Genomic DNA, 24,401 nt, shown 5'->3' with positions numbered 1-24,401 from the left:
GAGAGTGCTGTAAAGCAGTGGTTGCCAACTGGCCGCGGTCCATTGATGGTCCGTGAGAAAATTTTGGTGGGCCGCAGCATGCTGAAGACCAGATGACTGGCGGGGAGGTGGGCAATCCTACAGTCTCCGTAGAAAACCCGTGTCCTGGATGCTGCCTGAGATCATCGAGGAGGTCGAGCAGCAGCGGGAAGAGTGCGGACCTTCTGAGCCATAGGAAGTGGCTGCCAGCAATGCCCTCAGGTGAAGATGTTGTGAGGGGGAGGCTCGACCCTCTCTTCCTCCTGGCCAGAAGTGTTCACACACCCAGCATGAAGGAGGAGGCTGGTCAGGTACCAGAGGGGTGGTGAGCGCTTTGCGTGTGAACACTTCTGGCCAGGAGGAAGAAAAGCTCCTGAGGGGAGGGGGTTCAGCCTCCCCCTTGTGAGGAAGAAAAGAAGCTCCTGAGGGGATGGGGTTGTGCCTCCCCCTTGCAAGGAGGAAGAGAAGCTCTTGAGGGGAGGGGGTTGAGCAGTGGTGGGATTCAAAAATTTTTTACTACTGGTTCTGTGGCTGTGGCTTGTTTGGTGGCTGTGGCTTGGTGGTCATGTGACTGGGTGGGTATGGCCAACTCGGCAAGGTGGTGCTGCACCTTTGCGAGTGATGTTGAGTTGGCCATGCCCACACAATCACATAACCAATGCTGCAGAGACAGGGTGATTTCCTACATACCTTCCCCCACCCTCCACCCTTGGGCTGACAAAAAAAAAAAAAAAGCTCAACTAAAGATCACGACTACCTGCTGAGTCGGCCTGCTGAATGGGTTTTGTTTTGGGGTGGTTTTTGTTTTGTTTTTTGCCAGAAGTCCCTCGGAGATAAATTTGAACCGCGAAATCTTACTGTACCTCGTTGTTGTGGCGCTGCCCGTTGCTGCTGCGGGCACTGCTGCAGCCGTCTGGCTGCCCAAGTAAAGAACTGCACTGGCTCAGGGCCAAAGTACTCACCATCCCGGAGCACACTTTCTTCCTTCTCCTGGCGGACGTGCCTCTTCCAGTCTGGCTTGGCCAGCCAGCAAGTGACCACATGTCCCGGGGCTTCTCGCTCCCCTTGTCACAAGATGCTTGCAGCTGCTGTGTGGTTTTTTCAGTGCAGCTGCAGCATAGAACAGGGCTGCGCTGGACCGTTGGAGAAGCGGACGTTGGAGAAGCGGAGCAAAAGAAGCAGAGATCAGTAGCCGCCTCTTTCGCAGCACAGAAATCCTCCCTGAATCAGCCAACTGGTCTCCTCTTTCTCTGCCTGTTTGTTTTGTATGGCTGAGGGGGAGGAGACCAGCCAGCCAAAGGGGCAGCTGCTGGAAGCGACTCTTTTTAGGTCTCCAGCAGCTTGTTTCGGGCAGAAATCCTCCCCCAACTGGCTGGCTGGTCTCCCCCTCGGCCATACAAAACAAACAGGCAAAGAAAGAGGAGACCAGCTGGCCGATTCGGGGAGGCTTCTTGCGCTGTGAAAGAGGCGGCTACTGATCTCCAGCTCCGCTCCGCTTCTCCAATGGTCTGGCGCAGCCCTGTTCTATGAGCCGGCTGCTCGGACTTGCCGGGCCTGGCACATAGAACAGGGCGTGCTTTTTTCAGTGCAGCTGCTGGACTGCAGCCGCACCAAAAAAAGTATGCAGCAGTTGCAGGCATCTCGTAAAAAGAGGGGCGAGAAGCCCCAGGACATCCGCCCACCCACCTGATGGCTGGCCGGGTCGGGCGAGGCACATCTGCCGGACGAGGCACATGGTCTCTGGAAGGACGGGCAGGCGGGCGGGTGTCCTGGGGCTGTTGCACATGTGCACTGCATGTGTAGTGGATGCACATACAGTGCACATGTGCAGCAGCCCTGGGACATCCACCCGAGCTGCGTCACGCCGCCACGTCTAGAAAAAGCTAGGAGAGCAACCGAGGCAAGTGGGTGACTGCGTCGGGGGCATGGCCAGCCAGGGGTAGCCACCGGTTCGGTGACTCACGCCAAATCACCACTACCGGTTTACCCGAACCGGTGAGAACTGGTTGAATACCACCTCGGGTTGAGCCTCCCCCTCGCAACATCTTCACCCGAGGGCATCGCTGGCAGCCGCTTGACCTTGATACGCAGAGGCAGGAGGCAACACCAGTTCCGAAGTTCCTTTCCCCCCACCCCCACCCCCTCGCAGGCCAGTGTACACCTGGGAAGGGCTCCGATGCTGTGATCTCCCGCGCGTATCAGTCCATCTGCCGCCCATATCACCCCACCTCCCTGCCAGCCATCTGGTCTTCAGAATGTGGCTCGTCGGCCTCCGGACATCAGATTCTCCCCACCCAGCACCAGTTCAGAGGTTCCTTTACCCCCATCCCCACCTCTGGGGACAGAGAGAGATAGGGGGAGAGAAAGAGGGAGGAAGGCAGAAAGAGAGAGAGAGAGAGAAAGAGAGAGAAAGGGAGGAAGAGAGGGGGAAGAGAGAGAGAAAGAAAAAGAGAGAGAGGGAAAGAGAGGGGGGAGAAAGGGAAGGAGGGAAAGAGAGAGAAATGAGAGACAGAGAGAGATGAGAGATCCTGGTGTTTTGTTTTCCGTGGGAAATGGGTCCAAATAACTCTTTGGGTATTTAAGATTGCGAAGCTAAGTACCTGAAGGACCACATCCTGTCACTGGGAGTCCAGGCGCTTCAGCAAGCGGCATGCTGGATTTATATTAGTGGTCCGTGGGATTTAAAATTATGAGTTTGGTGGTCCCTGAGGTCCAAAAGGTTGGCGACCCCTGCTGTAAGCACTATGGAGCCATATATACAGTAAGTGCTATTGCTATTATGATTTAATTGATAACATGGAGTTCTTAATTAGTTACATACTAGTACCAGATAATAATAATGCAATTCATCTATAAAGAATAAATAGGCAAAAGTTGTTATTAATTAAATTACTAATAAAAAGTGAATTTGCATATTTTTTTAGACAGGGCTTAAATTAAACTGATAATTTTAAGAGTACAAAGTTATCCTCTAATACCTAAAAATAACTTACTTCTAGTTCCTTTCCAGAAGAAAGTTGACTGGCATGGATTGATCCACTTGAGTTATGAAAAATCTTCACAGGACATTTAGCTTCATTTTGAACCAGCTCTTGGTATTGGTTGACTACTCTATAAAATGAGATTAATATGTCTTTCATGAAACTGCAGAATTTCTATCTAGATAATGAACAATAGCAAAGGCCTGCTTATTTTATATTTCTGCTGGCTATTAATTTTTATACATTAAGGAACTGAATGAAAATAGTGTATTTAAGCTTACTAAAAATATTCCCTATGGAAGATATTCTATTTTTCTACACAATCATATTTTAGAAACAAATTCTAATTCAGCACTTTTTTTTATTCTGAGTTAAGTGTTTGAGTGGATTCCAAGAATAGTTCCTGAGTTTCTGTTGTAATTATATAATGACAAGAAAAGCATGGATAATAAATTGAAGTAATTAAGGAAGAAAGAAGACATTTTGAAATACAGAATGTGCAATTTAATCAATAAATATAAAAGATTATACCTATTTTTTAGAACTACAGTTCAGTTCCTTCGCTAAATTTTCTGCAAAACATTCCATGCCACACTAGTTGACAACATCCTAACCAGTGGTGGGATTCAAATTTTTTTACTACCAGTTCTGTGGACGTGGCTTGGTGGGTGTGGGAGGGGAAGGATACTGTAAAATCTCTAATCAGAGGTGATATTTGCCAGTTCTCCAAACTACTCAAAATTTCTGCTACTGGTTCTCCAGAACTGGTCAGAACCTGCTGAATACCACCTCTGATCCTAACCTTTCACCCCAATACTCAGTGTTAATTCCACAACAAAACACAGAATAAAAGACACACTATCCTATTCTGACAATGTATGCATTTGATGGGTGAGAAAGGTATATTCTACACAAAGGTCACAAAGACAAAGTTCATTTCCAAGGAAAAGAATGAAGAAAACATAAGGCGAATCTGAGGAGTTTTTGCAAGGGCAAACCCCGCTACCTGTAGAATTGTGCAAATAGTAATCGGGTACTTACCTTTCTGCTTCTGACTTTGAGCCAATAAGAAAACTGTAAACAATATAATACACTAATTAAAATTAAGTAAATATACAATATAGATTATATATGTCACATCAACTGAGCTGAACATACATGATGTTTGCTTAACATGGAAACCCAACTTCAAGCAGTATTTCATCTCTGATAGTTCACTGGCTGATTTCTTTCTCTCAAACTAAACTATATCAACTATTACAAAGAATCAACAGTGCATGTCCAGATAGGGTTTAGAGATATTTCACAAGTCATTGCTGGAAAAGGATGCTGGACTAATGGTCTGATTCAGTGATCTGATTCAGCAGGATTCTTTTACACTTTTATGCCCCAAAACCTGGATGCCAATCACCCCACTCCTTAAATTAGTTTTTGCCAAACAAATATTTTCCAAGTATTTCCATTGATACCTCTACTCTCCCTTCATCATGAACTTGCTTCTGCTACACATCATCCATCCTGACTATTTATTATGCTCTACCTTTCCAACTGAACATACATAGCAACGATGTGTGGAAAGTTCTTGTTCTGCCAAAGGGTAGAAATGTAGGGGGGGCTAAAGAAGACTTTACCAGATAATAGTGTTTTATAAAAACATAACTGCAATTTTCAGAAATATGTACAGTGGATATTTTCAGAAATCATAGTATATAGGTAGTCTTCGACCTACAGCCATTGTGGAACCTGTCCATTACTGTCATAAGTGATGAAGGCTGTTAAGTGCAATGGCCTTAATGATGCCTACTCCCTGGTCTCCCTGATGCAGTTATTAAACACCAGGTGGATTGTAAAGTGGAGCATGGGGTGCCTTTGGCTGGAGGAGGCTCATCACCCAGCTGAGTTCAAAAAAGAGTCAGTCAAGCAGTAAAAAAAAACTTAGCAAAACCAAAACCAGCCCAGCTGTTAAAGGAAACAAAGAAAATCCTTCTGGTGGTTGTTTATGTAGAAGGAAAACTCTGCAAAATTAAGGATGGCTTAGCACGTTCAGCAAACAGTCACAGCATAAGCTGGTTCATAAAGGGAGTCAAGACAAGCAGCAAAAGGCTTGGAAACCATCCTTGGAAAGCTTTTTGCTACTTGCCTGATTCTCTTTAGGACTTAGCTTCTGCTGAGCCATTTGCTTCATGTGTTGAGTTCTTGGTAGCTTTGCAAAGTATTTTTCTTCACCTCTCCACACAAACAACCTCCAGAAGGGATTTCTTTGATTCCTTTATACTCCCCCCCACCTTTAAAAAAAATTAAAATCTTTTTCCTCTATTTTTAGCCTCCCAGTCAGTCATCACTGTAAGTAACTTGCAGATTTTGTCACTTCCTTTCCAGGCACCCAATAAATTAGTAAATTAAATGGTTAAAGGGAATCAAGATTGAAGGGCAGAAGTGAAGAGTTTAATTTCAAGGTCTAATTGGAAGAGGGGGAGAAAAATCCACAAGCCTGCCCCCCACCCTCAGCTTTTTTTCTGTTTTCTTTATTGGGAAAAAATGTGAGTTTGTGAGGGAAGGGGTAAAGCAAGAAGATTTGGGGAAGCTGGTTCTAGAGCTGCCATCTTTGCATGTGGCGGGCTCGTTTCCCCAAAGTCTAGCAAGAGCTAGGAAAGGTCTGCAATCTTGACTGCCAGCTGATTGGGACAGAGAATTAGCCCATAAACAAGGCTTCATTTTTTTACAAAATGTCACCAGTGGATAGATCACTAAGCTTCCTCCATGGTGTTTCAAACATCAGGGTTTCACTACATCCAAGCACATAGGCTTGATTGGAAGCCTTTCTGGCACTGGAATGCAGCACTTGGACTCATCTAGTTGGGCTCTGCTGGGCTGTTTTTTCTTGCTTCATTTTGCTTTGTTCTGCTGTCCATCAGTAAGGCTGGCCATGTAAGTGAGCAGTGTACCAGGGCCACGGATGGCGTTGGTTCCTGCACCCAGCCAATTCCGATTCCACGGCTGGCCTTACTGTTTGAAGGCTGAACAAAGCCTTCAACTGAGCAAGGAAGCACTGCGGGACCAGGCCCTTCACACCCGTATCCAGCCTGCCGGAGTTCGTTGCACCAGGGCAGGCATGAGACCCTGTCCTGTGGAGCCTGCTGCTTGGGCTGGAAAGACGAGGGAAAGACGAGGAGGAGAAAGAGGAGGAGGAGGAGGAGCCAGCTGGCCAGGCAGGGAGGTGGTGCAAGCTGGCTGGTTAGGGAGGGGGCAATTATTAGGTGGATGCCACCACCAGCAGCTTAAATGCCCTGACTGAAGCTGGTGTTCACTGCGGCAGGGGAAAAATGAGAGGCCCAGCTATCCCGCAGAGCCTGCGCTGCTTCAGTGGGGAGGATGAGGAGAAAAACAGCTGCTCAGGTGGCTCTTCCCCTCCCCCCACTGCTGTTATCAGCTTGAATGCTCCAACTAAAGCAGGAATCGTGAACTTTCACACACATACTCCCCTGCCACCCAGGGCAGCCACATCCCTTCACTAACCATTCCAGCTCCTTTTGCTGCCGCCTCGTGCAGAGCAACTAAAGTAGTCTGTGGGACTACGGTAAAAAAATAGTTCAGACCTTCCAACTTCTCACAAAAAAAAAAAAAAAGAAGCTTTCTCGAGGTTGGAAGGTCTGAACTATTTTTTTACCGTAGTCCCACAGATTACTTTAGTTGCTCTGCACACGGTGACAGAGAACTGGGCCTGTGCATGCGCAAGCCTGCCAGGATGGCAGAGGCCGGGCCAAAGTGACACGGGCCGGACCCTTACAGTTTCCAGGATGGCCATGTTGGCTGGATTCGGCCTCATCTTGGGCCGGATCGGGCCTAGGGGCCTTGAGTTTGACACCCCTGTTTCACTCTCATATTTAGGTGAAGAAGTGGAGGAAATGCTCATAAAATTGTTGAGGACATATTGGATGGTGTAGCTAATATCACAGAAGACAAAATAAACTTCAAAACTATTTTGATGGGCTGAAAGGAACAGAATAAAATATAACAGAAGCAGCTGCAAAGTTCTCCATTTGAGACATAAAAACCAAATGCACTGATAACTTCACTTGTGAAAAAATATTGAACAATAATTGACTTCAAACCTGATACAATAAGATTAACTGCCAAAAGGGCAAATGCAATTTTAAGATGCATGAACAGAAATGTATTTTCCAAATAACAGAAAGTACTTTTTTTTTTACTTTACAGATAGTCCTCATGTAGGGACTGCCTTAAGCAGTGAATCTTTGCAAATAAATGGTAATAAAAAAACTCAATTTCCAACACATATGTGCATTTATAACGAAATTTCCTGTGCCTGATTAACAAAAATGTTCAGTATGAAATTAATTAAGATCTAGTCAGTTTCAGGCAGTAATGTCAGGGAACTGGAGGGTACTAAACAACTAATTAAGGTAACAGAGCTAAGCTTGTTAAGGAGGTTAGCATTTTTGAGGGAAGTTTTAAGCTGTGGAAAAAGGAGCTCAGGAAAAAAAGCTTGTTTAAGCAACCTATGTTCTGCAAGGGAGCAAAAGGGGAAAGAAAGTGTTAGGCACAGGGCATGTACATTAATTTATCTGAATGTGATTGCAATAACCAGTGATCTTTACAATGTTTTTCACTCTGTATCAAATGTTTATTTACTGTAGTTGCCCATTTTGCTTAAAGACCAAGTTGCCAGAACCAATTAGTCTCTAAATGAGGGCCACTAGTATTCTATCAGCTCAAACCCAACCTCTGTATTCAGTTCTAGATACCACACTTAAAAACAAACAGAAAAAGTTTGGCAACAAAAGTTATCAGGGAACTGAAAAATAAGATCTATAAAGAAACACTGAAGAAGTTGGATATTTTTAGGCTTGAATCAAAATGACTGAGATGGAAGTATGTGAGCATTCTTCAAATTATCCAGAAGAAGAAAAGGTTAAGACCTGTTATTTCTTGTTCCAGAGTCCCACACAAAGAATAATGGATTTTAGTTATTGGAAAGCAGATTCCAATTCAATGCTAGAAAGAGGGCCATAATAGTAAGTGCTGTTCAATCATGGAATGAATTAATCAGGAAGATGGTGGATTCCAAATCTATGCATATGTTCAAGGCAGACAACGGTCTGTGCAGCTTTGAATTGGATTTCAACACTGATATGGTAATTGAGCTTGGCGATTAAATGGTTCCTTCCAACTTTGTAATTCCACTATTCTGTGATACTATATAAATGCAAATGCTGGTATGTATATAGATATGCATGCACATATCTCATCTGTTGTGATCCACAAGGTGAAAAAGATACCCACCCCTGCAGTAAAACAGGGGTGGTTTAATGCAATGGAAGCAATCTTCATTCTGGAAGGCAATATATGAGTCAAAGGTCACCTAAGCTCATTCAACTAATCACATACTTCATTGGTATTTATACACAAACTACATTATTATGTTCAAACACTGTCTATGTTTAGATTTTTTCCCCCAATAATCCGCACAGTAATAAAGGACACTACATTTTAGAAGCCCTTTCTTTACCTGCTAGATATACAAAGTTCTTTCAGCTCTTATTAGCAAAAAATGGTATAAAGTTAACATCAATGCTTTTTCTAAAACTGAAAGATTAATGCCACTTACTGTGATGGACTTTCATTATCTTCATCATTCTTAAGAGTTTGTATTTTACCATAGTACAATGGATTTCCAAGTGACTGAAAAATTGTCAATTTTGTCTTCTGAAAATGATTGCCACTTTCACATTCAAAGACATAATCATCTTTCATTTCCTATGAAATAGAAAAAAACACTTATAACAACTATTAAACAACATATTTACGGTGTACTTGGCCTGTTTTACAGTTGTACAGAGAACAGCAAATTTTGGGGCTCTTAAGAATACAAGAATCTTCATAAACTGTGTTTGGATGACATGTTTAATTTGGTAATGGATAGGATTACGGTGCTATGTAAAAAACTAAATCCAACATCCTGTTATGTGTGTATTCTCTTATGTCCTCTTCCAAGATAACCCTACCCCACACCATGTAGGGATTTAAAGATTACAACCAAGACCTTGAACTGAACTTGGAAGCAAATCAACAGTGAGTGTAGTTTCCTCAAGAGATGTACAAATCTAGACCTGCACAAAAACCATGTGGTTTAAATTGACTGAAGCTTCCAGATACTTTTTTAGAGTAGCCGCAGGCACAGCACATTACAGTAGTCCAAATGGGAGATGACCAGGACATAAGTAACCAAACAGAGAGTCTCCCTATCCAGATAAGAGCATAACTGGTGCATAACATGAAGTTCAGCAAATGTTGTGGTTCCGCGGCAGCAGGTGTGGACGGCAGAGGTCTCTGATAGCCAAGGACTCGGACGAGGGGCTTGCGTGTGATGCAGGGATGGCACCAGGACTATTGGGGAGTGGGGTGCTGCCTTTGAGCTTATGGAGTCTAATTGGGGTAACTGCCGGAATCCTGACACAATTATTTATCTGGAAGAAAACTTATCACCATAAAATGTCCTGTCCAGGACAGAACAAGGGGCAGTCTGATTCCAGATACCTTTGGTTACAAGCTAAAAAATCCAATTACATTTGGATAGGAAATTCAAAACAAGAAAGGATAAAGCCTGTTTCTTTTCCCGCTCCCTCCTTTCTCATCAACAAAGGGCTTGAGGAAGCCTTTGGCAATAAAAAAAAAAGGAGGCACAGAGGGCCACCCGTGTCCTTCTGTGTCTCCTTTCTTGCCATCGAAGTACTTGAGGTGGCCTTCAGCTACGAGAAAAGAAGCCCGGAGAGACCCAAGCCCCTCCAGTCTCCTTTCTTGTCGGCAAAGCACTTAAGGATTGCATCCCTGTAGGCTTCAGCAGCCCTTTGGCAAAAAGCTTTTGCCAGTAGGAACAGAGTTTCTGAGGGAAGTGCCCACTCCTCCCAAGCTCCGCTGGTGCTGACAAAGGATTTTTGCAAAGCCAACAGGAACACAATCTCCCTGCAGGCTTCGGCAAGAAAACGGCAAATGGAGGGAAGGCCTGAAGGACCAAAGCCTTTCCTCCATTTGCAAATGTCCAGGCGTCAATTTGCAGAGAATAGAGGCCTAAAGTGCAAGAACACATGAGATCAGTTGCACAAGATCTAGCACTACTGATCTTGCGGAACGTTAGGTCTCTGTTTTCTGCAAATGCATCAAAAGCCTGAAGCAATGAAGCAGGCAAAGAAACTGCGACAGAAGGATCTTTGCATAATAAGTAAGTCTCCACAGGCAAAGTGCCTGTGAAGACCTGGAAGCAGGGGGAAAAGGCAGGGCGAATATTGCTGAGCCTCTACAATCGTTCGTAAGAGCAAATGACTGCCATGGTGTTGCAACATTTGTAATTTTGGGACTTGTTCGCAAATGCTAGGGTGCACCTATCACATACCTTCGAACGTTTGCTAAGGGAACACTCATAACATAGGGATCAGGGGTGGGATTCAAATTTTTTAACAACCGGTTCTGTGGGCTTGGTGGGCGTGGCTAGGTGGTCATGTGACTGGGGTGGGTGTGGCCATGTGATTGGCACATTAAATACAAGTGGTCCTCACTTAATGGCCAGTTGCTTAGCAAATGTTCTAATTTACGAGTGACCTCCCCAGAGTTACTTGACCTGTTTTGGGAGTTTTGACAGCCATGCGTGCACACACAGTTTAACAACTACAGTGTTCACTTAATGACAAGATTCACTTAACGACTGTGGTGCTTACCTAACCCAGGGGTCTGCAACCCTAAACACTCAGAGCCATTTCTCTATTTTCTTTTAAACAGGTATCTCACTCTGTGTGTGTCTCTTTCTTTCTCCCTCTCTCTTTCTTATCTCTCTCATCTTTCTCTCTCTCATCTCTCTTTTTCTCCCTCTCTTTCTCATCTTTTTCTTTCTCCCTCTCTCTCATCTCACTCATCTCTCCCTCTCTCTCTCATCTCTTTTTCTTTCTCCCTCTCTTTCTTTCTCCCTCTCTTTCTTTCTCCCTCTCATTCTCTCTCTCTTTCCCTCCCTCCCTCTCTCTCTCTCTCCATCCTGGAGGGTGGGGGAAAGAACCTCTGAACTGGTGCCGGGTGGTGGGAATCTGACCTCCGGAGGCTGATAAGCCAGTACTGAAGACCAGATGGCTGGCAGGGAGGTGGGGCAATCCCGCAGTCTCCCCAAAAATAATGCTTCTCGTGAGAAGGAAGCCAAGCGTGGTGGGAGGCTTGGTGGGTGTCAGAAAGGCAGCGAGCACTTCTCATGAGAAGGAAGAGAAGTGTAGTGGGAGGAGGCTTGGTGGGTGTCAGAGGGGCGGCGAGCATGTTGCGGCTCCAGAGGGGGGTTGAGCCTCCCCACTTGCAACATCTTCACCTGAGGGCATCACTGGCAGCTGCTTCCTGCAGCTCAGGAGATTTCTCTCTGCAGCTGCACTAACAGCATTCAACCTGGCTGCTTCTCTCCTCCTTCTCAGCCTCATACACACAAACATACACATATCTCACAGCGATGGAGCCCTTCCTGGGGAGCAAAGCAAGAACTTATTGATCCATCCAGAATGGCAGCGGCAGTGCTCCAGTAGAGCCCTGGGAAACCATCTTGTCCAGTATAGCAAAATTTACTTTAGCAACTGGGAGTTGCTGCTTTGGGTCCAGTAAGTCCCCCTTCCATCAGGAAATGGCTCCAAGCAGCAGAGAGAAACAGGATTCAACCTGGCTGCTTCTCTGCCGCCCGAAGCCCTTTCCTGATGGAAGGGGGACTTGCAGGACCCAAAGCTAAATTTCGCTGTGTTGCAAAAGACACTCTCGCTCTCCCTGCAAGAGCAGCAGGGGAGAGAAGCAGCCGCTGACCTGGAGACCACATGGAGCTGCTCTACATGTTCTCCGATGACCTGTTTATGGCGGCGGTGGCAAAAGGCAAGTGGTGGGGGAAGAAAGGCGAGCAGCAGCAGGTAAGCGACCGGGGCTTGCTTGCAGAGCCTCACTCACTGATCGCAAAGGCAGGCAGCAATGGCGGGCGGGCGACCCAGGAGTCAGGACTCAACTGGGGCTGGCGGTGGCGGCAGCAGGCAGGCAACAGGGGCTTGCAGAGCCTCACTCACCCAGGGAGATCAGATCAAGCAGGGCCGCTGCAGAAGGTGGGCCGCTGCAAAAGGCAGGCAGCGATGACGCACGGGCAAGATAAGGAGTGACTGGGCAGGGAGGGACAAACTGCACAAACTCGTAACAAATTGGACTGAACCGGCTGAATCCCACCCCTGCCCAGGATTACCTGTACTTTTTAAATGTTTTTTTTATCTTCTTTTATCTTTTAAATTATTTTTATCATATTATTTTTTATTCAAACATAAGGCTGTTCATAGGAATTATCACCGTGAGACAATTGATCTTTGACTGTACTGTACGTATAGTTCAGAGGCAATAGAATTCTGAACACAATAAACTGGTTTATTCAAATACTCAGCAGCTCATACACAATTACATTCTATTGCTAAGAAGTTGCACACTTGAAGAATTCACACGATCAGTTTGCAATTTTAATGAATAATTGAAAATGATCTTTAGAATATTTATTTAGTCACCTAAATGCAGTCATGAACAAATTATTAATTACATTGCATTTCTATTTTTTCTAAAAGAAAATAGTTCTTGGAAATTAAAATTTTACTACTACTCACATGAATCGGCCAGACGCTTGGTTGTGAGTCATCAGGTTTGATAGATTTTTCCACTTTAGCATATTTTTCCACCTTGATAAATAAGAAAACCAAATTAAACTGCAAGTGAATAAAAGCAACACTTGAATAAGGTATAAAGTTAATAAATAATAATTCTTTTTTAAAAAAATATCATACTGCTTATTTAAAGAAATCTAATCAATACTGTTCAATCCCTTCTGGAGCCTGACAGACATGCAACTCTGTTCTAGTTGGGTCTTTCAACCCAAAAGACTATCTACCCTGGATTAACCAGTTGATTATGTCTAATGAGGATTTTTTAAAATTACTTGTAATGACATACATGTTTAGAAATAGGGGGATAAAACATTCCCAGAAAAACTGTCACAACAAATTTACTGACATCATCTAAAGAATTCTTCATTTCTAAATATTAAAAAATATTCAACATTTTAAATAACTACATAATTAGGCAATGTTTTAATTGGAATAAATTAAATTGTCACAAAATTGCATGCAGGCTTAGGATTTCACCGAAACACCTCCACCAGCTTAGATGATAGAAGGAAAGCTTAGTAAATCTGTAAACTTACGTCTACTTCAGATGGTGCAGTCAAATAGCAGGGGTTCTGTTTCCACATATCAACACACTAAAAGAAGGACAAACATATATAAATGGCCATCAAGATAAATACATTTCACAAATGTATTATTTTAAAAGCTTCTTAAAATAAGCATACATTTCCAGCTTTGGAAATTTTGAGATCATACTGTTGGCTTCCTTTCCTTTCCTTTCTTTTTTGTAAATAATCAAATAGCTTGAACTGTGGTGGAATGGTACTTTGAGACACCTCCTGCTGGTAATTCAGAGATGGCCTGGAATATCTCTTGAAACATCTATAAGATATTGCAAGATTCATACAAAGAAAAGTTATATTCTGGAATACATTTGTACAAGCATTTATAAGCATTGTTTACCAAATCATGATTTAATAATCTAGTTATAAATCTGCTGTGCAATTCCTTTTAAGTCAAGGAAATTAAGTCAATTTGAAGCTTGTATCTTCAAGTTGTAAAACATATTTGTACTTAATTTTGTAAATATAATATATTTAGAATTCCTTTTGTGTAGTGGTTAAGATACCAGGCTAGAAACCAGGAGACCGTGAGTTCTAGTTTTGCCTTAGACACAAAGATAACTGGGTGAGCTATCGCTTTCTTTTTGCCAGCCCTAGAGAGGCAATGGCAAGTGACTACTGAAAAATCTTGTCAAGAAAACTGCAGGGACTAGTCCGGACAGTCTCCAAGAATTGGATACGACTGAACAGAAGGGGAAAAAAATGTGTATTAACTAATATAAGTTTACAATTGTATTGGACTTCATCCAAAAATTTTTCCTGAAATATATTTGCATTCAGTGTTCTACGTTACTGTATAGGTTTTAAAAATTATCTAACTTGAATGTAATCAATTTTTTCCCCAGTATAATATAAAGCAGATTTTTGCAAAGATTCTCTAAAGATTAATATTCTCCAGTACCGTTTCATTGGGTGAGTATTCATTTTCTGCTTATTATACAAAAGCCGGTTTGCTGTGCATGTAACAGCAACTGATGGATCTAGACACAGGGGTTCTGCTGTTGCCAGTATAAGTTGACTTTCTAATAGAAGTTTGTCTTCCTAAAACACAAATGCAGAAGATTCTAAAAGGGCGATAATTATTTAATGCTACATTTATATGCACATTTTTATGAGTAAGTTCATTGAGATCAATATATTTCATTTTCAATATTTATGTAGACAACAATGATTAGTTTCATTCTTTTCAATATGCTAAAGTAAGTTGATCCTTAAACATACTGTATGTGTGAATATTAATAGACAACTTTTCCCTTTGAACCTATTGGTTTTTTATTTTTATCTTCCAACAATTTTCAAGAGTGTATAGTACTGCCATTTTAGAAGTAGATAAATTTATATTTAATATTATTTTAGTAACATATTTAATAATATTCATATTTTAGTTAAACAAAATAAAAAAGTACAGCAAATGAGAAATTGCTCAACTTCTAGAATTTAAGAGCTACAATTGCTGTCAAATATTAACATCTATTACTATCATGTCTTAACCAGAAAAAAGGAAAGCAAACTAGAAATTGATCATACAAGTAATGATTATTTATTGTTTTAGAACATTATTTTATTGATGGGTTGTTCAACTAAGAATTGTTAAATAAAATATTGCTTAACACAATGTCTGCATGGAAATATATGGGACACATAGAAGAATTGCAGCACATACACATCCACTGTTTGCCATCCATCATATCAATTAACAAGTGGGACTCTACGAAGTGTACTTATTGATTATGGCTTTCCTACTTTTTTCTCCTTGCAGCCTCTCTTTTCATTGTTTCCCCAAATGTTATCCTGAAAGATCAAAAGATCTCCTAGAATAACATAAAATATGGCATGTAAAAGATGCAACTAGAAGGAAAGGGAAATAGATATATTTTCAATTCACATGGGAAACTGTCTCAATTTTGCCCAATGTTATAATTAGCAAATAAAAACCAAGGTCAAATATGGGTGTTTCTATCACCTGCTACAGTATATCATGGGAGGATGTGTATAGATCAGGGGTCGCCAACCTTTTGGATCGCAGGGACCACCAAACTCATACTTTTAAATCCCGAGGACTACTAATATGAATTTTTTTAAAAAGCTTATTTAACATAATTTTTTTATGTTAAATATAAATTATATATATACACTGCTCAAAAAAATAAAGGGAACACAAAAATAAGACATCCTAGATCTGAATGAATGAAATATTCTTATTAAATACTTTGTTCATTACATAGTTGAATGTGCTGACAACAAAATCACACAAAAATTATCAATGGAAATCAAATTTAGCAACCCATAGAGGTCTGGATTTGGAGTTACACTCAAAATTAAAGTGTAAAAAAACACTAGAGGCTGATCCAACTGTGATGTAATGTGCCTGTATGACCTCCCTACAACGCCTGGGCATGTTTCTGATGAGGTGGCGGATGGTCTCCTGAGGGATCTCCTCCCACACCTGGACTAAAGCATCCCCCAACTCCTGGACAGTCTGTGGTGCAACGTGGCATTGGTGGATGGAACGAGACATAATGTCCCAGATGTGCTCAATTGAATTCAGGTCTGGAGAACGGGCGGGCCAGTCCATAGTATCAATGCCTTCGTCTTGTAGGAACTGCGGACACACTCCAGCCATATGAGGTCTAGCATCGTCTTGCATTAGGAGGAACCCAGGGCCAACTGCACCAGCATATGGTCTCACAAGGGGTCTGAAGATCTCATTTCAGTACCTAATGGCAGTCAGGCTCCTCTGGCGAGCACATGGAGGGCTGTGCGGACCCCTAAAGAAATGCCACCCCACACCATTACTGACCCACTACCAAACTGGTCATGCTGGAGGATGTTGCAGGCAGCAGAACGTTCTCCACGGCGTCTCCAGACCCCGTCACGTCTGTCACATGTGCTCAGTGTGAACCAGCTTTCATCTGTGAAGAGCACAGGGCACCAGTGGCGAATTTGCCAGTGTTATCTGGCAAATGCCATATGTCCTGCATGGTGTTGGGCTGTAAGTACAACCCCCACCTGCGGACGTCGGGCCCTCATACCACCCTCATGGAGTCTGTTGCTGACCATTTGAGCAGCCACATGCACATTTGTAGCTTGCTGGAGGTCATTTTGCAGGGCTCTGGCAGTGCCCCTCCTGTCCCTCCTTGCACAAAGGCGGAGGTAGCGCTCCTGATGCTGGGTTGTTGCCCTCCTACGGCCTCCTCCACGTCTCTGGATGTACTGGCCTGTCTCCTGGTAGTGCCTCCATGCTCTGGACACTACGCTGACAGACACAGCAAACCTTCTTGCCACAGCTCACATTGATGTGCCATCCTGGATGAGCCGCTTGTGTGGGTTGTAGACTCCGTCTCATGCTACCACTAGAGTGAAAGCACCGCCAGCATTCAAAAGTGACCAAACCATCAGACAGAAAGCATAGGAACTGAGAAGTGGTCTGTGGTCATCTCCTGCAGAACCACTCCTTTATTGGGGATGTCTTGCTAACTGTCTATGCTTTCCACCTGTTGCCTATTCCATTTGCACAACAGCATGTGAAATTGATTGTCAATCAGTGTTGCTACCTAAGTTTGATTTCACAGAAGTGTGATTGACTTAGAGTTACACTGTGTTGTTTAAGTGTTCCCTTTATTTTTTTGAGCAGTGTGTGAGTGTGTGTGTGTGTGTGTGCATATATATATGAATGAATGAATGAATGAATGAATGAATGAAGACCCAGCATGTTTTCTACGCATAAAATGAAATTAAGCCCCTCCCCCCAAATTTAGGCATAGTTTAAAACATGTGAAATGGGGGGGAAGGCGGGGGGGAACTTGCCATTAGGAGTGCCCCGCGGGCAGCTACACCTCACCATCAGCCGCTCCTAACACCATGGTGGAGCACGGAGGGCTCCCTTACCCCTCCCTTACCCGGGTCAGCAGGCGGGCGGCGTCGGCATGGATGTCCGGCAGCGTTTCAGCTGCTTCTCAGGCCTCTGTAGCTCCCATGGTTCCCACAGGTGCTGGCGCCTCTCTCGCCAGTGCCGTCTCCAACAACAGCGTCTGAGTCGCTCCCGCTTTTCCCCTGTCCCCGTAATAACAGGAAAAAAAAGATTTTGAGGTACCTGGGAGCGCCGCGTGCTGCGTTTTGGTTTAATCCTGATCGGCTGGGTGGGCGTGAGAAGAGCCGAGCGAGCGTCTCTGCTGCTGCTACCCTTGGTGCTCCAGCCTCGGGCTCTGCAAGTTTGCAAAAGTCCCAGTGCGCAGCCCGTTCCTGCATTCCAAGCGCCCAGGCCAAGCTGCAGCTGTCCCTCTCTCGCCAGCGTGGTCTCCAATAACAGCGGCAGCAGCGGCGGGAACCGTGGAAGTGTTTTAGCTGCTTCTCGGGTGGGGGAGCCGCCTCCGTAACTTCCACGGTTCCCGCCACTGCTGCTGCTGTTATTGGAGACGGCGCTGGCGAGAGAGGGACAGCTGCAGCTTGGCCTGGGCGCTTGGAATGCAGGAACGGGCTGCGCACCGGGACTTTTGCAAACTTGCAGAGCCCGAGGCTGGAGCACCAAGGGTAGCAGCAGCAGAGATGCTCGCTCAGCTCTTCTCACGCCCACCCAGCTGCTCGGGATTAAACCAAAACGCAGCGCACGGCGCTCCCAGGTACCTCAAAATCTTTTTTTCCCTGTTGTTACGGGGATGGGGAAAAGCGGGAGCGACTCAGACACTGTTGTTGGAGAGGGCACTGGTGTGCGGGGGGGGGGAGAAATTAATTCACCCCGAAAAGACGTCCTAGCCGTTTTTTGGGGGCTCAAAAAAAAATAAGCCCAGCCTTATTTTGTGAGAAACATGGTATACACACACACACGCATACATACATATACACACACACATACATACATGATACACAGACACACACACACAGACACAGACACACACTTACTTAATTATAACAAAAATGTAAATGCTTAACGATAACAAAATAAAACTTTCTGGGCTGGAAGCCTCCCCTTACCTGGCACCTTCCAAAGAGACAGAAGAGTAGGTGGTGTGTGTGTGTGTCTGAGCTGAGGGGCCTTGGGGCAACTGCCGCTGGGAGGCAGAAGGCTTTGCTCTCCTTGGGGGGCAGCGCCCCTTGGCTGCCACTCCAGGGGCTTCTCAGAAGGCATCTGCCTGCAGGACTGCCGCTCTTGGTGATTAATTGGGGGAGGGGAGGGGAGGGGGAGAAAGTGGGAGCTCCTTTCAGATCCCGGGTGGAGGATTGACTCAGATCTGCAGCCGAGGAAAAGCTGGGGGGGCTCTTCCAGCATCACCTGGAGACAGGCAAGGAAAGGTGTCCCTGGGGGCACTTCTGGGCTCGCTTTAGCACTTCGCTGCCAAACCCAGCCACAGCCAGTGATTATTTGGGGGTGGGGAAGGGGAGGGAGAGAAAGCATCTCTCGCATTACCAGGGGAGGAAAGGAGATGAAACAAAGCTCACTCTTTCACGGAGACCTACAAAACACCAATCTACTGCGTTCCAGGAGTCCTTTGAAATCATCAAACGCTCCCACTTGCAGTTCTCACACCTCCCAGCTCTTCGAGGTACCCCGGAGTCAGGTCCCTGAGATGCACATGCCAACGAGCTCAAACACACGGCGGCGGCAGCAACAACAGTCCCCTGCCACAGTGCCCGCTGTCAGCTCTTCCCCATTAATTCTCTAGCTTTGAATTGCTCCTGGCTCTCTCTCTTTCCTTCCCCCTCCCCCCACATGCAGGAAGGCAACGAAAGGGAGACTGAGCCATGTGCAGTTCTCAGCTCTCCCAGCCCTCACTGCTTCTCCCAACATCGAAGCCTCGGAGGTGCAGGCAAAGCCGCCCCAGTTGTAGCGCCCTGAGTTGCTTGCTTCTCCTGTACTGCCTCCTCCTCCTTCTCCTCCAGCACCACCTCCTTCTCTGGGCAGGGCGATTCTTAACTAACCGAGCATGCTAAGGCAACTCAGGGCGCTACTGCTCTGGCGGCTTTGCCTGCATCTCCAAGGATTAGATGTTGGGAGAGGCAGCGAGGGCTGGAAGAGCTGAGAGCTGCACATGGCTCCGGCTCCCTTTCCTTGCCTGCCTGCACGTGGGTGGGGGGGGCGAGGGGGAAGGAAAGAGAGCCGGGAGCAATTCAAAGGTAGAGAACTAATGGAGAAGAGCTGACAGTGGGCACTGGGGGTGGGGACTGTTGTTGCTGCTGCCGTGTGTGGGAGCTGGTTGGCGCATGCATCTCAGGGACCTGACTCCGGGGTCCCTCAGAGAGCCAGGAGGTGCGAGAACTGTGCGGCCCAGATTAATTGCTTTTGGGGGCCATTTCTTCTGCAGCCCACCAAAATTTTTCTATGGCCCGTCAGTGGGCCGCAGCCCACTGGTTGGTGACCGCTGGTATAGATGATGCCCCAGCCATCAAGGGTATTGCTCATATTTTATTTGACTATTAGCCATGTACCCTCTTGGGCTTAGATACTTAATATCCTTACTTGAAGGAACAGCCCACTGGGATTTGAATCAGATTGTCCTATTTCCTCCTGAATTCTAATCTATAGATTGGGAGCAGAACTGCTAAGTTGATAGTTAAGGCAGTTAAGAACCCATTATAGTGAACAGATTGGAGCATGCTGTAAAGGTAATGCACTTATCTGACTATTTACTCTTTGTGTTTACCACACATGTATTTTATTACTGTATTTTCTTTTATCTATTTTACCCTGGAATTAGATTCTGTACTTTATTTTTGTTTTGTTTTTATGGTTGTAAGACTAAGCAATTATCTCTCTATCTACAAAAATAATCAAAATAGGTTTGCTAGAGTTACAGTCCCCTTCATGGATCACTGCCTTGACGTGGCATAGGGGCTTGGATAACTCAATGAAGCTATGAGCTATGCCCTGCAGGGCCACCCTGCAGGTCATAACAGAGAGCTCTCACAAAACATGATCTACTGGAAAAGGAAGTGGCAACCCATTCCAGTATCTTTGCCATGAAAACCCCATGGACAGTACCAAAAGGCAAAAAGATATGATGCTGGAAGATGAGCCCCTCAGGTCAGAAGGTGTCCAATATGCTACTGGGGAAGAACAGAGGGCTAGTATTAATAGTGCCATGGTGCTACTAGTACTAGCTCTCTGCTCTTTCCCAGTAGCATATTGGACACCTTCTGACCTGAGGGGCTCATCTTCCAGCATCATGTCTTTTTGCCTTTTGGGTCAAAGCCGAAAGGACATTCAGCTGTGAATGTATCTGGTGGTGAAAGGAAAGTCTGATGCTATAAAGATCTATACTCCATAAGAACCTGGAATGTAAGATTCATGAATCAAGGCAAGCTGGACGTGGTCAAACAAGAAATGACAAGACTGAACATTGACATCTTAGGAATCAGCGAACTAAAATGGATAGGAATGGGTTAATTTAATTCAGATAACCATCAGATATACTACTGCGGGCAAGAATGTCAGAATATATTCATTAACTGGCAGAGACATGGTTAACAAAGTCAGCAAGTTAGTAAGCATGGCTACAGACCAGCCAATGAGAGCTGACAGCCTGGGTGTGGTTTGGCTGTGTGCTTTGCTGAGAATTGAAACTAAAACTATATCTGTTCTAAGCCCTCTGAGCTGCTGCTTGTGTTTTTGCATATGTTACGTTGAAAGAATCTACAAACGGTATTGTAAACTTTACTCATTTATTATGTTTACAAAGAAGTTAATGATCCTGCTGAATCAGTCATTTGTGTGTTTTTTGGACTTGAATTTATGCTGCAAAATCTAACAAAGAATCCCTCAGAAGAAATGGAGTAGCCTTCATAGTCAATAAAAGAGTAGGAAAAGCAATACTGGGATACAATCCCCAAAATGACAGAATGATCTCAGTTCGAATCCAAGGCAAACCATTCAACATCACAGTAGTCCAAGTCTATGCTCCAACCACTGGTGCTGAAGAGGATGAAATTGATAGGTTCTATGAAGCTCTATAGCACCTTCTAGAATTAACACCAAAAAATGATGCCCTTATCATCATGGGGGATTGGAACGCTAAAGTAGGAAACCAAACGATAACCGGAATAACAGGCAAGTTTGGCCTTGGAGTATAAAATGAAGCAGGGCACAGGCTGATAGAATTTTGTCAAGAGAATACAATGGTCATAGCAAACACTTCTTTCCAACAACTCAAGAGACGATGCTACGCATGGACATCATCAGACGATCAACACAGAAATCAGATTGACTATGTGCTCTGCAGTCAAAGATGGAGAAGCTCTATACAGTCAGGAAAAACAAGACCAGGAGCTGACTGTGGCTCAGATCATGAGCTTCTTGTTGCAAAATTTAGGCTTAAATTGAAGAAAGTAGGGAAAAGCATTAGGGCCACTCAGGTATGAACTAAATCCTATCCCTGATGAATATACAGTAGAGGTGACAAATAGATTTAAGGAATTAGATCTGATAGACAGAGTGCCTGAAGAACTATGGACGGAGTTTCGCAACATTGTAGCAACTAAAACCATCACACAGAAAAAGAAATGCAAGAAAGCAAAATGGCTGTCCATTTGTTCCCAAAGACTTTGAAGCTGCAAATGAGAGAGGAAAGGGAAAGGATTTGGTTTTTTTTCTTTTCTTCCCTATATTGACAACTAAGAGATTTAAGCAAGAAATCGCCAAAATCCACTTTGACAGTAACAGGTATTTAAGCGGAAAATAAAATGTCAAAGGGATAATAAAGATTTCTGGATTCTCAAAAACTTTTAAAAGAAGGAAAAAAACCAAAAAGGGTGAGATCTGGAAAAAGGGAGGAGACCACCTGGAAGTGAAAGGAATTAACAGTGAAACTTTAACAAGATTCCTAAAAGATACATTTTAACTGAAACTTTGTAACAAGATAAGAGAAACCAAGGAAGAGAAAGTGGAAAAAAGAAACAAGAAGAAACAGCTTTGGATTATTTGGATTACTTGGTGATTTTTGGATTTTTGGCTATTGGATCTAAAGGACTAAAATTAATCGGGTGGCTGTTTAAAAGTTTTTAAAATGTTATCAATCTTGGAAGAATTGAGAATGGAACTTAAAAAACAGAAAGAAGATGCACAAGAAGGAAGAGGTTATTTTGGCTTCGTATTTCAATTTTTAGAAATGGAGATTCTGAACTATGAGAAACAAGTATTTGTGGGGAAAAGAAAGGAAAGGGGGGAAAGAGAGTGAAAAATTTAAGATCCAAAAAAAACAACCCAAAAAAAGAACAGTTTGAAAAGTAATTATAACATTAGGAAGAAACAGAAGAGAGGATTACAGAAGAGAGAATCAGAATTAGAGAGAAACAGGGTCAAAAAGGGAAGGGAGAAGAAGAGGGAGAAGAGGGAAAGGGAAAGAAATTATAAAGGACAAAACCAGGACATAGAGAAACAGGGAAAACGCACAAGACACAGAGATAATGGGTGAAAACTTAATTGAAAGGGGGATTCTGCAACGATACATAAGATAGTATTGTTATATTAGAAATATATTAGAAATAGAAATGAACTTTAAAAATATGAAACAAGTGTGATTAAAATGATAGATAAAATACTCATTGTAATGTAATGGAATGTTTAATAAATAAATGAAATAAAGAGAATGAAATTAGGAAAGGAGGGGAATATTTTAATTATTATAAATGTGTTATAAAAATTTGTGAACTGGAATATGAAAGAAACATGAAAAAATTATGGAAATATTATAAGCTGTTCCTAGAAGTATGATATCCTATTGAAAAGGAATGTTAAAGATGTCAAAGATTATAACTAACATTAATGATAGAGCTGAATTGGAATAGGATAAGTATTTTATGTATTATTGTTATATATATATTTTCTCTTTAAGAACTTAGAGCGTATTTTAAGAATGTACCAAGCAGAATTTGACTGGAAGTTATGTGGTATATTGAATGTTATAATTGTAAAGGCATAAATTGAAGTTTAAATAAGAGTTGAATGGATAAAAATTAAAAGATACAAAGGTGTCATACTCCAATTAGTAACTACAGGGGAAAATTTTGTTTAATGAGAAAAGAAAATATGAAATTGAAACAGGACAGACAAAAGTATAAATATGATGACTAGAAAGGTATTGAAACTTAGAAAAAGATATATACAATTGAATTTAGAAAGGAATGAGATAATTAAAAGTGAGATTGAGAAAAGTAAGGGAAGGGAAAAATTATTGAGAAAATGTTAAAATAGTAATAAGATATGGAATAGAACACAAAGATGAATATGAAATTGAATTTGTGTTTGTGTTTGTATGAAGAAGTGATAACCCAGGACCATGCTATTCTCAAAAAAAGAAATTTTACTTGTAGTATGTTTTGTGAAAACCCAAATAAAATTTTTATTAAAAAAAAGAATGCCTTCTTCAATGAACAGTGCAAAGAAATAGAGAAAACAATAGAATAGGGAGGACCAAAGATCTCTTCAAGAAAATTGGAGATATGAAGGGAACGTTTCATGCAAAGATGGGCATGATGAAGGACCAAAATGGCAGGGACCTAACAGAGGCAGAAGAGATTAAGAAGAGGTCGCAAAATTATACAGAAGAACTATACTTGAACAAGCTTAATGTCCCTGATAACCACGATGGGGTGGTCACTGACCTCGAGCCAGACATCCTGGAATGTAAAGTGAAATGGGCCTTAGGAAGTCTGAGCAACAACGAAGCTAGTGTAGGTGATAGTATTCCAACTTAGCTATTCAAAATCTTAAAAGAGGCAGTAAAAGTGCTACACTCAATATGCCAGCAAATTTGGAAAACTCAACAGTGGCCACAGGATTGGAAAAGGTCAGTTTACATTCCAATTCCAAAGAAGGACAACGCCAAAGAATGTTCAAACTACTGCACCATTGCACGCATTTCACATGCTAGCAAAGTTATGCTCAAAATCCTACAAGCTAGGCTCCAGCAGCATGTGGACCGAGAACTACCAGAAGTACAGGCAGGATTTCAAAGAGGCAGATCAAATTGCCAACATACAATGGATCATGGAAAAAGCTAGGGAGTTCCAGAAAAACATCTACTCCTGCTTCATTAACTATGCTAAAACCTTTGATTGTGTGGATCACAACAAATTGTGGCAAGTTCTTAAAGAGATGGGAGTACCAG

At 43.3% G+C, this 24,401-nt stretch overlaps 1 protein-coding gene across 37 annotated transcripts in view; it reads right to left on the bottom strand.

The window, feature by feature from the left end:
• Positions 1-24,401, bottom strand: part of SUPT20H (SPT20 homolog, SAGA complex component) — a 55,396-nt gene that overhangs the window by 19,157 nt on the left and 11,838 nt on the right. For 24 of the 37 annotated variants that reach the window (XM_087957171.1, XM_026675472.2, XM_087957178.1 and 21 more), the window contains 7 exons: positions 14,204-14,343; positions 13,405-13,561; positions 13,258-13,314; positions 12,665-12,736; positions 8,629-8,777; positions 4,041-4,073; positions 3,012-3,129 (listed from right to left, as the gene is read on the bottom strand). In XM_087957171.1, coding sequence (XP_087813297.1) covers positions 3,012-3,129; positions 4,041-4,073; positions 8,629-8,777; positions 12,665-12,736; positions 13,258-13,314; positions 13,405-13,561; positions 14,204-14,343 — 726 coding nt within the window. Of the gene's footprint in view, positions 1-3,011; positions 3,130-4,040; positions 4,074-8,628; positions 8,778-12,664; positions 12,737-13,257; positions 13,315-13,404; positions 13,562-14,203; positions 14,344-15,045; positions 15,094-24,401 lie in introns of all 37 variants that reach the window. The other 13 variants (XM_087957155.1, XM_087957159.1, XM_087957176.1 and 10 more) reach the window with 1 other exon arrangement.

Source organism: Notechis scutatus, chromosome 2 (genome assembly GCF_049901735.1).
Source record: "Notechis scutatus isolate UNSWTSFEM ecotype Mainland chromosome 2, rNotScu1.2, whole genome shotgun sequence".
In the NCBI taxonomy this organism is placed as follows: Eukaryota; Metazoa; Chordata; class Lepidosauria; order Squamata; family Elapidae; genus Notechis; species Notechis scutatus.
The sequence above is the reverse complement of the archived record's forward strand: the minus strand, read 5'-3'. Positions and strand labels throughout refer to the sequence as shown.